The sequence below is a fragment of the Microtus pennsylvanicus genome, chromosome 6 (genome assembly GCF_037038515.1).
Source record: "Microtus pennsylvanicus isolate mMicPen1 chromosome 6, mMicPen1.hap1, whole genome shotgun sequence".
Taxonomy (NCBI): Eukaryota; Metazoa; Chordata; class Mammalia; order Rodentia; family Cricetidae; genus Microtus; species Microtus pennsylvanicus.
Genome location: NC_134584.1, coordinates 57362507 through 57378955, shown reverse-complemented (window position 1 = coordinate 57378955; position 16449 = coordinate 57362507). Strand labels below are relative to the sequence as shown.

General features: G+C 43.6%; 1 protein-coding gene across 1 annotated transcript in view; it reads left to right on the top strand.

Moving 5' to 3' along the window:
- Window positions 1-2914, top strand: part of Homer1 (homer scaffold protein 1) — a 99613-nt gene extending 96699 nt beyond the window's left edge. The window contains exon 10 of the mRNA XM_075976305.1: window positions 33-2914. Within this exon, the coding sequence (XP_075832420.1) occupies window positions 33-221 (189 nt within the window). The 3' untranslated portion in view covers window positions 222-2914. The remainder of the gene's footprint in view (window positions 1-32) is intronic.
- Window positions 2915-16449: the final 13535 nt, after the last annotated feature.

Here is a 16449-nt window from a genome sequence, read left to right as displayed (position 1 = left end):
ATGGACGTGCGTGTTAACTTTTGTTTCTGAAGGAAGTTGAAATTCGGAATAAAGACCTGGAGGGGCAGCTGTCTGACCTGGAGCAGCGCCTGGAGAAGAGCCAGAGTGAGCAGGAAGCTTTCCGCAGTAACCTGAAGACACTCTTAGAAATCCTGGATGGAAAGATATTTGAACTAACAGAATTACGAGATAATCTGGCCAAACTACTAGAATGCAGCTAAGGAGAGTAAATTTCAGTGCCAAATGAGGAAAAGATACTGTCTGTCTTCGTAGGACTGTTTGGGCTTTGCACCAAGATTGCACAAATTTTTTTGAATATCATCCCTCCAGGAGGAGGTGTTTTGAAAATTGGAATTGTATATTTCAGTAAATTTTAGAATTTAGCCTGTAGTTAGTTGGGGAAAAAAAGACATGAAAAACTTGAACTACAAATTACCTCCATGTATATTGGCCATAGTTAACTGGAAAGTTCTAAGTAGACACTTACTGCAATCTTCCCCTGATGTTAGCTAATGGGAGAATTAACAATGTCTGGGTCCTTTCTTCTTTTTTTTTGTTCAACACAGTGAAGATTATCTGCTTTTTAAATTAATTTATTAATGATATCTACAGCTGTGTTTTGTGCAAAAATTTAGTAATGAAAGCCCTGTCTTTTGTTGTTATCTGAATAATTTCTCAGGATATTTTTGCACTGCTGAGAAGCAGGGCCATTACCAATTAATTCTTGCCAGGTGTGGGAGAGAGGTACATCTTCAATTGAAAATCACCAGAAATGGGTGTCTGGAGTTCTTCCTTTTTTTACTGGGAGTGTTTTCACTCTCGTGACTACTCTGGTACACTCTACTGTTCTCCAATCTTGTCTGCTGTATAGTTTACTTTTCCATATTGATTCGTGTATTTATGAGAAGATACTGTCTCCCATTATATTACACACTTTAAAGCCAATTAAACAAAGGCAGCTGAGTCCCTCGGATATTTTTCTTTTTAAATTTATAGTAAATTTGACACACAGAACTGAAATGCAGCAGTCCGTCCTTGGCGGTGTAGGCTAGCAATGTTAAGTATCTTTACAGAAAATATGCAGGTACACTTATTTATATATTTGGCAAGAAATCTTTTCTGAGTGTTCAGTGAATTTCAATTTATGAGAAATAATGGCTATGGGGGCACTGTTTATTATAGATAACTTTAAGGTAAATAGCTGATTTCAAGGAGGTCCACTTCCACCTAGCAGCCAATCAGAGGACTGTGTCTAAATTGTGACTGTGGCAGATGGGTCTTCACCGAAACCATGTCTTTATTCACACTTCACAAGGCAATATTTTGAACTGTTAACTAGGCGTTTCAAAACGGGAAATACCTTCAACAGTCTCTTCTCGGAGAGCTAGTTTTAGTGTTGTTTTGATGTAATTTTAAGACATTTAGCAAACATGCATTTCTTTATATGATACACTTCTTTTACAGAGCTATTTTAATAGCAAGCCAAGTGCTGTCTGTTCTGCCCGAGTAGGGATTGCATCAGAATACATATATTCTTGCTGTACAATGCCTGTGATTTTGAAGAGAGTTCTTTTCAGTGGATGCTTGAGTACCTGACTCCGGAGTCAATGAATGCACTAGGTTTTGTTTCTACCCCAAATGATTGAATTGTTAAGTACAAATCAAGCAGATTAACCCATTTTTTCACTCATAAACAGATTCTTAGTACTAGTTTTGTTTTATACTTATGTGTATGTATGTAAATACATACATATATATCAATTTATATTAGAGTGAAAAATAAATGGTTTATTTCTAAAGTTAGTTTCTACAGTGAGGTATCTCTGAAAAAATCTGTATCAGACACACATATAATCATCATGTATTATATGTCCTATAACATCACGTCAGTCACCCCCATCTATTTTAGGGTATTTTCCTTATCTGTTTATTATAGAGAGAATAATTTAGGTACACATGCTCAGAGCTGAGATATTTCTCTGATAAATCAGGTAATAAAATTTATTTGATGGACAGAATTTTGAAAACAGATATGATTTTATCTATGAGTTTCTGAATATCAAAGAATACCAGGTTTTAATTTAAGTAGAGGCTTAATACTAGGGATCAGGGAATTTAGTTATGAAGAGTTTAAAAAAAATCTTAAAAAAAAGAAAAAAAAACAGTGTAAGCTGTTAATATGGTAAGGGAATTATTTTAATGATGTAATAAAATATTTTTAAATTTTGGCATAGTGATCATTTAATGGGAAAATAACTCACCAAAATGTCTCCACTTGAATTGTACTGATAATGTGAGGCATATGTGTAATTCAATATATACATATACCTATATGTATATACAGAAATTATTTTTAATATTTTCCTACTGCTGTGAAATTTAAAATTGGAAATTTTGTGAGTGTTTTCCATGTCCAATAGAGCCTAATTGTTTCTTTTTTTAGTAACTTAACACTTTCTTGAGGGCTGCACCTATAACTTCCCAGCTTGTCAGTAGACATGTACAGTACTTGGGATGAGGTGGACACAAGTGCACATATAAATAAGCCTTCCTATTGACTATTTTAAACATTCACTACACTAGAGGAGCATCTAGAACTCATCGCCTCTAAGTCATAGATTGTGTGCCTACTGTAGCTTTTTCCATTGCTGTATTATATAAACATTTGCATATTAAAATTTGATTTTTCCCAGAGATAAATATTATATAATGTATCTATATTTAGATCAGACTGTGGTAATATATTGATCAGAACTAATATTGGGGATGATAGCCTGAACATGCGGACTTGCAGCGACCCAGGAGGAGAGCAGAGGTCTTTCTCATTTGTGTGTAAGTTATTACAACTATGAAATCTTGTACAAAAGCAAAAACTGGAAAAAAAACAAAAATACAGTTTTTATTTTGAAATACAGTTGTTCTCTGGAGAATGTACTTCCTCTTTTTTTCTCAGTCTTTTAAGGATATTTAAAGCATTTAAGCAATGGCAGCATTTCCTTCAATCCTACAGGTGCTACTGGATTTTGCATTAGTATGTGATGTTTTAAAATCCTAACTTTGACATAAAAGGTTTTATAAGTATTTCCCTGCCTGGAAAATTAGTTTTTATTCTTCTGTCCTCATTCCCTCCTCTCGCTCTGCCTCTCTAGACTAAAAACGAACATTCATGATATTGTATTATTTCTTGTCCCTAAATGAAGTTTGCAGCACCATCCAAACTCTGATGCTCTGTTGTCTTTGAACTGTTGGAGCAGTTAGAGAAGAACTTGTCCCTTATCTTTTCAGGTGGCACTGAAATGGTAAGCTACCACATACCTTTAAAAAGCCATGTCTTTGCTCTGTTCAAATTAAATGTATCCTTTAGCAGGTGTGTCTCTGCCGTCAATGTCTTTGTCTGCCTCTGGAGTGTGGGCTTGGGTTGCTGCCTCCTGACCCCTACTGTCTCTGGAACTGGAATAGAAGGCAGGACCTGGGGAAAACCTGTGGGTTATTGTCTTGAGCCTTTCATTTATTTGATACCAAATAATTTTAGCATTTGAAAATTTGTGCCTAAAGACTTAAAACAGACTTCATTGAACCTTTTAGCATAATCTTTTAGCATTCATGAGGTAAACTGACATAATTTCTTTTTCTTTCATGGTGCTGGGGGTCAACCCCAGGACCTAGCACATGCTAGGCAAGTTCTGTGTCACTGAGCTACTTCCAGCCCTATATAAAATCACAAAGAAGAAAACTCCAGGTAAGAAGTAGTTGACTTTGACACATGTTTTTTTAAACATCTCTAATAGAATACCACACCATATGGTTAGTAATAATAAGTATTGCTAAGAATATATATATATAATTTTAGACTCACTCATTCCATTGTCCTAAAGACAACAAAAACTGTTTTAAACTGGGAAGCATCGTTCTTTTAATCCCAGCATTGAGAAGGCTGAGGCAGGAGGATTGAGAGCTGGAGTTATCCTGGGCTATATATAGTAAGACTTTGTCTCAAAAAAAAGGAAAAATAAGTTTACACCTAATAAGCAGAGGGAGTCCAAATCACTGACAGTTTCACCCAAGAAATTCCGAGTCAGCACCACACTGCCTGACAATCCGTTAGGCCACCAGGTAAAGGGTGGCTTTAAAACAAACAAACAAACAAAGGAATACATATAAGTGTTTTGCATACATATGTATCTACCAAGTGTATGTCGGGTGCTCTCAGAGATCCAAAGAGAGCATCGGATTTTCTGCAACTGGAGTACAGAGCTGTCATGTGGGTGCTGGGAACTGAACCCAGGGCCTCTGCAAAAGCAACAACTGTTCTTAACCACTGAGCATCTCTGCCGCCCTAATTCTCTGAGAATTTCATTCATGTTCCCCAGCGCCTCCCAGATCTTCCCCCTCCCTAGCTACCCTACCTCATGTTCTTTGTTTTGAATGAGAGAAAAGAATGGGGTAGACAGAAGAAGAGGAGAAGCCCCTGAAAACATGGAATCTGATTCGTGTTGGCCAGTTAAGTTACTCCTGAGCATGAGGCCTGCCTTGCACTTGAGCTGATGTACTCTGTCACTGCAATGGAGAACCGTCCCTCTCCCCGCAGCTGTCAGTTGCAGTAGCTTCTCGGTGAGTGGTGGGACTTTGTGTCCACTTCTCCTGCCCAATATTTGGACTCTGTCTTGCTTGAGCTTGTGCAGGTCTTACTGTACTGTCACAGTCTTTGTGAGTTCATATGGCCATCAGCCCTGTTGTGTCTAGGATGTGTCTTCCTTCTCCTTAAACTCATCCACCACCCCTGACTCTTAAAATCTTTCACATAGATCCTGAGTCTAGAGGGGAGAGGTGTGATAAAGACACCCGATCAGGGCTGAGATAGTATTAATGGAAGCAAGAACCTGGGACTCGCTGGGTCACGGCCCTAGGGAAAGCCTACTCCTGTTATTCTGCTAGATGAATGTGGCAGTGAAGTGACCTCTGATGAGTGCATTGCTGCTCACCTTCATTGGAGAAGCTTCTCCTTGCAGTAGGAGTGATTAGCACAGAGACCCACACACAGCCCAGCAGCATGCAGCGTAAGGGACTCTGGAGAAGGCACCTTTCAAGGTAGCCACAGGTGCTGTGTACAGATAGAATGCATGCTTAAGCACATGCTAAGACATGCATGAAATCCTTAGCAAAACAAGAAATGGAAAAATAAGAGAAATTTTTTTCTTTAGGTCATTACTAAAGACATGTGAGCCATGGGGAAAAAAACTGCATCTGTACTAGAATAAAAAACCAAAACACCCGAAGACTTCCTGTGGATTTTCTCTTCTGCTGGTCACTTGTACTTCAAGTCTTAGCATAGCTCTCCATGCTCCTAGTCCCAGCTGTCCAGATGACCGAGGCTGGAGAATAATTTGAGGCAGGAATTGGGAACCACTTGGGCCAATACAGATCCTGTCTCTATAAAAATAAATAAAAGGGATGGAGAATTGTCCCTATCATGAATCCTGATCTAGCAACCAGGAGCATCAGAACCAGTGTTTACCTGAGGCATATCAGGATGGCCAGACACAAAGTCCTCCCCCAACCTTAATCCCTGTTTTGATGCTGCTTTGATTTTGTTTTCGTTGGGGTTTTTCTGTTGTTTGTTTGTTTGTTTTGAGACAGGGTCTCTCTGTGTAGCCCTGACTAGCCTGGCCCTCACTGCATGACCAGGCAGGCTGCCCCAGAACTCAACAGAGATCCGCCTGCCTCTGCCTTCCAAGTGCTGGGATTAAAGGTGTGCGCCACCACACTTAGCTGCTGCTGCTTTTAACCAAATCATGATTGCTCTGAAGAGTCTCAGAGTCCCTGAGAACATCCTTCCAGTCATTAGGATTTATAACCCGCTCCAAGACATAAGCTTCCGTACTCACCATTCTTTGGGATTCTGACCTACTTTTGTCAGATACACACAGAAATAGAAATATTACTCTGCTTCTTCATAATAGCATTAAATGAAAATGCTAGGTGTCTTCATAAATGCACCTCCTAGGCTGTTTCTGTAGTATGACAAAGTCTTCAGCATCTTTGTGTCAGCATGTCTTCGGTTGCTCATGTCTGTTGGGACTCTCTTGCTGAGTACTCACTCAGTAAGTACCCTTTGTCTGTGTGACTTCTAAATGAGACGTTTTGTTCTCCCTGGCTTTTTGCTGAGTGACATCTCAGAAAGCATGGCTAGAAATGAGATATGCTTGACGCCGACACTTCTCAACATTTTGCATTTGGAGAGGCGGGCAAGGAGCAAGGTTCAGATGATGGGCCTTGCTGTGTTCACAGCCACAGGTCGGCATCTACACATCTGTCAGGAGGTAGAGTTCTTGATCATGTTTCTGCTGCGGATTTTTCTTCTAACTCATCGGCCCTGCTTCTCTAAAATATTTTTTAGAACTAATTTTTTGTTTGCTTGGGTTTTTTTTTTTGTTGTTATTATTTGAAAGAAGTCTTATGTAGCCCAGGATAGTCTCAAAGTTGATAGCTAAGGATAGTCTGCCAGGTTCTGTGGTTCCAGGCCTGTGCTGTCCTGTCAGTGTCTGTGTGGTCCTAGGGCTTCGCCCATGCTAGAGGAGCATTCTGTCAGCTGAGCTACAGTTCTACCCTGTTAGGATGCTTCATGGCCTTTTCTGATGCTTACAACTCTTGTTGCCATTGTAAGTTACATCATGCTTTTGCAGGTGTCTTATTCATGGGCCGTGTTTTAGTCTCCATTTAAAGAAAAAAACTTACAGATTTCCAATGATTTAATGAGTAATTGTTCATGTGAAGAATTTAAGTCTCTTTAATTTAAATAACATCTTAGTTTGAAAGCACATAACTAGTAGTTTCAGCACTTGAGAGGCTGAAACAGGATTGCAAATTTTTGGCCAGCCTAGGATACATAGCAAAACCTGTCTTAAAACAAAATAGTAAAAGCTGGGCTTGATGGGCCATGCCTTTAATCCCAGCACTCAGGATACAAAAACAGGTAGATCTCTGTGAGTTGGAGGCTAACCTGATCTACTAATAGAGAGTCCCTGTCTCAGAAAATGAAATAAACAAGCAAACTGTAGGGACTCAGTTCAGAGCACTAGTTTTTACAGAGGATCCAGGCTCAATTCCTAGCACCCACATGACTGCTCACTACCATGCATCACTTAGTTTCAGGAAGTCCAGCATTCTCTTCTGATTGCCACAGACCCCAGACATGAGCACAGTGCAGAGACACTGCAGACCCCAGACATGAGCACAGTGCAGAGACACTGCAGACCCCAGACATGCACACAGTGCACAGACACTGCAGACCGCAGACATGCACACAGTGCACAGACACTGCAGACCGCAGACATATACACAGTGCACAGACACTGCAGACCGCAGACATGTACACAGTGCACAGACACTGCAGACCCCAGACATATACAAAGTGCACAGACACTGCAGACCCCAGACATGCACACAGTGCACAGACACTGCAGACCCCAGACATATACAAAGTGCACAGACACTGCAGACCCCAGACATGTACACAGTGCACAGACACTGCAGACCCCAGACATGTACACAGTGCACAGACACTGCAGACCCCAGACATGTACACAGTGCACAGACACTGCAGACCCCAGACATGTACACAGTGCACAGACACTGCAGACCCCAGACATGTACACAGTGCACAGACACTGCAGACCCCAGACATGTACACAGTGCACAGACACTGCAGACCCCAGACATGTACACAGTGCACAGACACTGCAGACCCCAGACATGCACACAGTGCACAGACACTGCAGACCCCAGACATGTACACAGTGCAGAGACACTGAACACAGTGCACAGACACTGCAGACCCCAGACATGTACACAGTGCACAGACACTGCAGACCCCAGACATGTACACAGTGCACAGACACTGCAGACCCCAGACATGTACACAGTGCACAGACACTGCAGACCCCAGACATGTACACAGTGCACAGACACTGCAGACCCCAGACATGTACACAGTGCACAGACACTGCAGACCCCAGACATGTACACAGTGCACAGACACTGCAGACCCCAGACATGCACACAGTGCACAGACACTGCAGACCCCAGACATGTACACAGTGCACAGACACTGCAGACCCCAGACATGTACACAGTGCACAGACACTGCAGACCCCAGACATGCACACAGTGCACAGACACTGCAGACCCCAGACATGTACACAGTGCACAGACACTGCAGACCCCAGACATGTACACAGTGCACAGACACTGCAGACCCCAGACATGTACACAGTGCACAGACACTGCAGACCCCAGACATATACAAAGTGCACAGACACTGCAGACCCCAGACATGCACACAGTGCACAGACACTGCAGACCCCAGACATATACAAAGTGCACAGACACTGCAGACCCCAGACATGTACACAGTGCACAGACACTGCAGACCCCAGACATGTACACAGTGCACAGACACTGCAGACCCCAGACATGTACACAGTGCACAGACACTGCAGACCCCAGACATGTACACAGTGCACAGACACTGCAGACCCCAGACATGTACACAGTGCACAGACACTGCAGACCCCAGACATGTACACAGTGCACAGACACTGCAGACCCCAGACATGTACACAGTGCACAGACACTGCAGACCCCAGACATGCACACAGTGCACAGACAGTGCAGACCCCAGACATGTACACAGTGCAGAGACACTGAACACAGTGCACAGACACTGCAGACCCCAGACATGTACACAGTGCACAGACACTGCAGACCCCAGACATGTACACAGTGCACAGACACTGCAGACCCCAGACATGTACACAGTGCACAGACACTGCAGACCCCAGACATGTACACAGTGCACAGACACTGCAGACCCCAGACATGCACACAGTGCACAGACACTGCAGACCCCAGACATGTACACAGTGCACAGACACTGCAGACCCCAGACATGTACACAGTGCACAGACACTGCAGACCCCAGACATGCACACAGTGCACAGACACTGCAGACCCCAGACATGTACACAGTGCACAGACACTGCAGACCCCAGACATGTACACAGTGCACAGACACTGCAGACCCCAGACATGCACACAGTGCACAGACACTGCAGACACCAGACATGTACACAGTGCACAGACACTGCAGACCCCAGACATGTACACAGTGCACAGACACTGCAGACCCCAGACATGTACACAGTGCACAGACACTGCAGACCCCAGACATATACAAAGTGCACAGACACTGCAGACCCCAGACATGCACACAGTGCACAGACACTGCAGACCCCAGACATATACAAAGTGCACAGACACTGCAGACCCCAGACATGTACACAGTGCACAGACACTGCAGACCCCAGACATGTACACAGTGCACAGACACTGCAGACCCCAGACATGCACACAGTGCACAGACACTGCAGACCCCAGACATGCACACAGTGCACAGACACTGCAGACCCCAGACATGTACACAGTGCACAGACACTGCAGACCCCAGACATGAGCACAGTGCACAGACACTGCAGACCCCAGACATGCACACAGTGCACAGACACTGCAGACCCCAGACATGTACACAGTGCACAGACACTGCAGACCCCAGACATGTACACAGTGCACAGACACTGCAGACCCCAGACATGCACACAGTGCACAGACACTGCAGACACCAGACATGTACACAGTGCACAGACACTGCAGACCCCAGACATGCACACAGTGCACAGACACTGCAGACCCCAGACATGTACACAGTGCACAGACACTGCAGACCCCAGACATGCACACAGTGCACAGACACTGCAGACACCAGACATGTACACAGTGCAGAGACACTGCAGACCGCAGACATGCACACAGTGCAGAGACACTGCAGACACCAGACATGTACACAGTGCACAGACACTGCAGACCCCAGATATGCACACAGTGCACAGACATGCACACAGTGCACAGACCCCAGACATGCACACAGTGCACAGACAATGTATACAAAACACATGAAATAAGTAAAACTTTAAGAAACAAAAGCAATGGCAGCTTGGTCTTCAGAACTAGATTCGGGATAGCCAGGACTATACAGAGAAACCCAGTCTAAAAAACAAACCCAACAGCAAAGTGATCATCAAGGCCTTAGGAAGACAATTCCACTCCTGGAAACTCATTCCTAGCACTGAGGGAGATCACTGGGATATACCATGCTGTTAATTCTGGATGACTAGTCAGTGCTAGCTCTGTAGGCTTCTCCTAGTCGATCTAACCAATAAACAATGAGTGCAAGTTAAACCTTGAAGAAGGCTGAAAGCACTTAACAGAGTCCCAGTCAGAGCACAGCCATGATTAATAGAGTACCTGCATTGTGCTGGGTATGGGGGCTATTAGGGCCTCCTGGGTCATGTGACTTTTTCTCTTATATCAAATTAGATTTAAATAGAAATAACATAAGCATAGCATTCAACATTTGAGCTTCCCCTCTCCCTCAACCAAGACAAGTTTTTCTGTGTCTCTGTGTAGCTCTGGCTGTCCTAGAACTCACTCTATAGACCAGGTTGGTCTCAAACTCAAAGATCTACCTGCCACTGCCTCCCATGTGGTGGCATTAAAAATGTCAGCCACCACCACCTGGCAGAGTGGAGGAGACAAGACAGAACCCTGAGTTGATGTGTCACATCCTCTGCTATAGGCCTCCCAACTCATTTGTTTATTTGCTTATTTATTTTTGAGGCAGTTTCTTTATATAGCCCTGACCATCCTGGAACTCACTCTGTAGACCAGATTGGCCTTGAACTCGACCAAGGTTCGGCCTCCGCCTCCCCAGTGCTGGGATTTAAGGCATGCACCACTAAACCCAGCTCATTTAAACCATTTCTGAGAGTGATTTTTGATACTTTCATGGTGTTATTATCACCACTGTCTGTTTACCCTTCTGTCATCTCTGATGATGTACCTTACACCTCTGTACATTCTTGGATGCATGGAGTCACAGTGTTTGTCTTTTGGGGTCTGACTCGTTTCGCCTAGCCTGATATTCTCAAGGTCCATTCATGTGTTGCTTGTCTGGGCATTCTGTTGCTTCTTGAGGCTGATAAGATTCTGTTGTGTAGACACTAGCTTTACTTCACCTATCCAGTCATTTGTGGATGAACGTTGGGTTGTTTCTGTCATTGTGAATATGCTGCTGTGAACGCTTGTGTACGTGAATCTGAGTCTATGTGTCACCTTTTGGGGGGCTATAAACTTAGGATATAAATAGGAATTTCAAGTGATAATTCTAGGTTTAACTTTTTGAGGAACAGGCAGAAGATTAGGTTTGAATTGGGTAAATTAAAAAAGACTAGGATAAGGTGTGAGCTGGCAGGGAAATTCCAGTCTCCAGGCTGGTGTTTTGTAATAGGTTCATATGTGACCCACGTGCCTTGTTTTAAAGTATGTGTGCATGTCATGCGGAAGTCAGGGAACAACTTTTGTGAGTTGGTTCTCTCCTTTCATGTTGAGTCGTGGGGATTAAATGCAAGCTGTCAGGCTTGCCTTGCACGCACTTTTACCTCCAGAGCCGTCTCACCAGCCAGTCCATATGCCTTTTACACATTCTTTCCTAAGACAGTTACTGAGCACCAGCTATGGCCCAGGCTCTGTACTGGGATAGAAACTACAGAAAGAGGGCCATAGTTGCGTGCTAGGTCAAGTTATTTATGCTATACATGCTGTGGCAAAAGACGACTCTGGCAGGGGACATCATCCCAGGGAAGGGGAGTGGGAAGGTCTTTTCCAAAGGAAGGGAACCCTCCCAAATTCTTGCTGGAGGAACTAGAACTAGTCAGTTATAGGCATAAAAGAATTACTGAGAGTGCTTCATATGCAAAGACTCAGACAGAAAAGCTTTGGGGCCTTTAGATTAAAGTGGGTCAGTGCAGATGAAGCATAGAACATGGGAAAGGGCATGACAACGAGGGGGCAAAAGGTACATTGGAACTTTGTAGTTCATTTGCAAGGTTTGATTGGGGCATTATTCATTCTGAAGGTAATGGAGAGATGAGGGGATTTTGTTGCAAAGAAGTAATGCAATAAAATATGTTTTATAAGACCAGGCAGTTACATGAATGGCAATAATCACTGCTGACATGAATTGACAGCTATGGCGCTGGGGATGGTAACTATGCAATTGTGTGTTTGAATAGGATTTAGGAGGTAGGATTTCCTAACTCAGGTAGGTGAATTGGGAGAATGCGTCTTGAACTGCAGGCTGAGTTCAACATGAGGAAGAGCTGCAAGGCAGAGATCAGATGCGTGGATTAGGCTCTGTTCCTCTTGTGTGAATAGGTGGAGTAGGGGTGGGACTACTGGAGCAAATGAGTTTCCTTTTGAATGAGTTTAGTGTGCATGGAAAAATACCCAAGTGAAGCTTTAAGTCTAGGTATGAGACTTGGGGGAAAACAAGAGCTGAAGATAGCTACTTAGGAATCCTCGCTGTGTGTGGTAGCATAGGGAGAATGCGAACTGGAAGAATCTAGGCTAGATGCATCTTGAAGAAGAGTTACGGGGGGGGGGGGGGGCAGCCAGAATAGTGGGCCTTCTGAGAGCCTAGCGTGGAGTTCTAGAAAGCCATAATTCACATGAAAATACAGCCACAAATCAACTCATGTCTCAGGGTGATGGCTTAAAATACATTCTGTTGAGATCCTTTATTTGATATTTTAGGCTTAAAGGAATAAAAAAAAAACCAACAAACTGAAATATGTACTTTTAGCAAACTCAGATTCTCTATGTATAACCTTTAAAAACATGAAAGAAATTCGGGCTAACAGTTTTTTTCCTGAACTAGCACAGCAAGCTGGTAAAGGATTGCCGCTGGTCTCTGTAGGAATTGGGACTTCCTGAATGCACCAGCTGAACTAAAACCCAAAAATGGCGTCTTCTAGAGACCCATTTTAACACTTAACGAAAACAGCTTTATTTTCTCTAGTGGTATGTTGACTAAATGCTCTGAACCACTGTTTGTGTATTATTGGACTTCATGTTGTTATAGAGAGTGGGGTAATGAGGCTACAGCCACAAGAAGCTTAACTACTCCTTTCTGTAGCTCCCCAACCTCATCAGGGTTAAGTTCTTGGGACTTGAGTCTGAGGTTCTTTGTCTTTCGGTTTGTGAATTTGATACTGAATTCATGACCAAGTATTTGTATATTTTCAATGCTTTAGAAAGTTTGTTTCTGTTATTCTAAGTACTCCTCTTTCTTATTAATTCATAAGCATAACTACTTACAAATTATTCTCTTATAAAAGTAATCTCAAATGGTATCAACAAAAACTATTCTTTGTACTTGGTTTTAGTCTGCTGTGGTATTTAAGTTTTATTTCTAGTTTGAGTTACATTTAAAATTAGTTGGAATTCCTTGAGTAGACATTATTTGTCACTTGGGCAATAGATGGAGCATGTTTGACATTGCAGGAAGGAAAAAGGAACCACCAGTGTTCACAGTTTGCTCAAAATATCCTATAAAATTTTCAAGTCGACTTGGGAATTGTCAAATAAACAATAACTTTGAAGTCACTCGTGTTCATCTTTTTCTGTCTCATTAATTTTGGTATCCCATAGAAGCTTTACTTTACAGTCTGCGCGTGCAGTGACGTCCCAGTGCTGTGTGTATGGGGTAAACAGGCAGCTGCTGCTTCACGGTGTGTGGCCAGCTCTACACAGAAGCTACCACAGCAATTTCGTGCTAAAGCGTTTTTGTCACCTCCACTTCTAAGATGGGGAGCTGGGGACTGGCCTGGTGAGAGGCAGCTGGGGAAGCACAGGCCTTCTACTGGCGGCGGGCTTGAACTGTGCCATGCAAATACGTTTTTAAAAGGCAGTAAGTATAAAAATGTATCAATATGTAACGCTTATCAGCCTGTTAAGAGGAATCAGATGGCTTGTTTTCCATCCCTTTTGCTGTTGTGTCTCTGACCTCCCTAACCTCTTTCCTTTTTTTAAAAAGGAAATTTGTCCTAATTACACAGTGGTTCATGTGTGCTTTCAAAGAAACTCAACTTTTATTATTGTGTGGGAGCATGTGGGCCTCAGTGCTTGTGTGAAGTCAGTTCTGCCTGTACGGATTCTGGAGAGCAGATGCAGGCGAAACACTGTTAACCCGCTGGACCATCGCACCGAACCATGTGCTTTCTCTCTATTTGTAAAATAATACAGATAAAGCAAAAGTCACTAGGATGCTCCTTTCGTCTTTTGACATTATTGCTGTGACGCATTAAATGTCATTCCTTCAGTATGTCATATCCATGTATATACTATATATATATATATATATCTGTTGAGACCTCTAGTTTATGGGGCAAATTGTATCATAAGGTCTGGGTTTTCTCCTGCATCAGTTTCCTTGTTTGAGGCTATTATAAATCTGTCTTATTCTTTTTCTCATAGAGTTCTCTGTTTTGGGAATCAGGTTATATGTTTCCGTATTTTTTTTCCTTACCCATAGATTGCTTGTTAAATCTTAGGAGTATTCAGGGTTAGTTAGTACCTAGTTACCAAATATCCCCCAGTACCTCTAAAACCCCATAATCATTAGAAAGCATGAACTCTGGAAAGAACATTGCTGAAAGCTAAAAAATAAATGTTTGGCTTCCACTGATGAAACTCCAGAATTATCGTACTGTCCAGCAACGTGTGTTCGACAGAGTACCCAGTGACTCGACGCACTGGACATAGTGCCTGCCTTAGAAGGTCTGTCACTCTTCTTTACCTGGTGACTAGGTCTGGGAATCGTGATCCAGTGCCACCATTGCCTTCCATCTTTACGTGGTCTCGAGCTCAAACTGCAGGCTTACTGGGAAAGCAGTGTTCCCAGTGAACCACATTTTGCAAGATTCTATGATCTTTAAACAGGAAGATGGGACAAGACGGAATAGTGCTGTGGCAGATCAGGACGGTGTCTGCCTCTCAGGTCAGGAGGATCTAATGCCAATTGCTTGGTAACCCATCCTTTCATGAACACCTATGAGATATGCCTCAGAAGAGCACACACACTGGTGAGAGAGCTGCACAGCCATCTGACATCAACGCTGCAAGGCAAGGGATACACGTGGGGCAGGAGCTGGTGTCCTGGAGGAGGCAGCATTTGAACTGATGTCAAAGAGGAGTAATCGCTCCCTGAAAACCCAAGCGATAAGAGGGAAGAGAGAACACGTTAAGTTCTGAGACCCTGGCTGCACAGATCAGTGGTCCAGCACGGAAGATCTAGACTGCAGGCTTGTCTCACATCCCGAGTGGAGATTCAGTGAAACCCTGGCTATCATGACCGTAATTGCACTAAGGAGAAACTGAGCAGTCATTGGACTACGCAGTCAAGAAAGGCTCAGAACTTCTGCAAGGCCAGATTCACGAAGGTTCTTAACTGTAGCAGTCTAGAAAGACCTGGAAATAGCAAACAGTTGTGCTAAATATGGGGATCAGTCACGAGGTAAGTGACAGGGAGACACTTGTTCCTTCCTCTCCTTAACACCCACCCCAGTCCAGTACCCACAAGAGCTGTTCAGTTTGGAGGTTAGTTCTCTACATTGGAGTTTTCATGTCAGCTGAGATTTTTTTTTTAAACTGACACCAGAAGGGAAGTCTGTTGGGGTTGGGAGGTCACTAGGAAGGAGCCCCAGCCATAGGCTTCCTCCCATCCCACAGGCTTCCTCAAGGATAAGTAGTGGAGCAGAGAGCCTTGGGTACACAGTAATGCTCCATGAAGGGAAGACGGCAGTGCGGTGTTGCAGCAGCAGCAGCAGGGGTGAAGAGGTCAGGACACGGCACACACAGTCACTAGAATGGGTCTAGGACACAAAGAAGGACCTCTTGGTGAGTTCTGCACATGGCAGCATGGATGGGGCCTCCCACCAGGAACCTTCACCCTAACATGGAACTTAAATAAAGGTCAGAGAAGGTAAAGAAAGCATAAATATTGAGCTGACAGAAGCCATGTTTTTCTAGGCTAGGCAGAATAAATGTTTAAAATAGATTTGTTGCTGTTGTTGGGGTAAGGAAAGCCTGTATTTTATGAAGGTCAGAGGAAAATTTGTGTTCTCTCCTTCCATCTTCATGTGGATTCCAGGGATAAGGTTGGGGGTCCACTTGTGCAGCCAACTCTAGTCCATGAATACATGTTTAGATGTTCATGTTTCCTAGCTGGAGTTTGAGGAAGTGTACCTGCTACTGTGAGCCTGTAGGGGGCACACTGCTGGGCAGATGTCTCCAGGCCTTGGCTCACTCTGCTGCTTGCATCTCCAGAGCGCTTGCTGATCTGATGCCCACACAGGGGAGTAGCAGGAGAAACTGACTCAGGGTTACCAGAAAGGGGTGGCTGGCACAGCCATCACAGAACCAGAGAGTGAAGAGAGGACAAGAGCCCTTGAAAGCCCTGATAGTGAACTCCGAGCACCGGGAAAGGAGTTAGAAGGG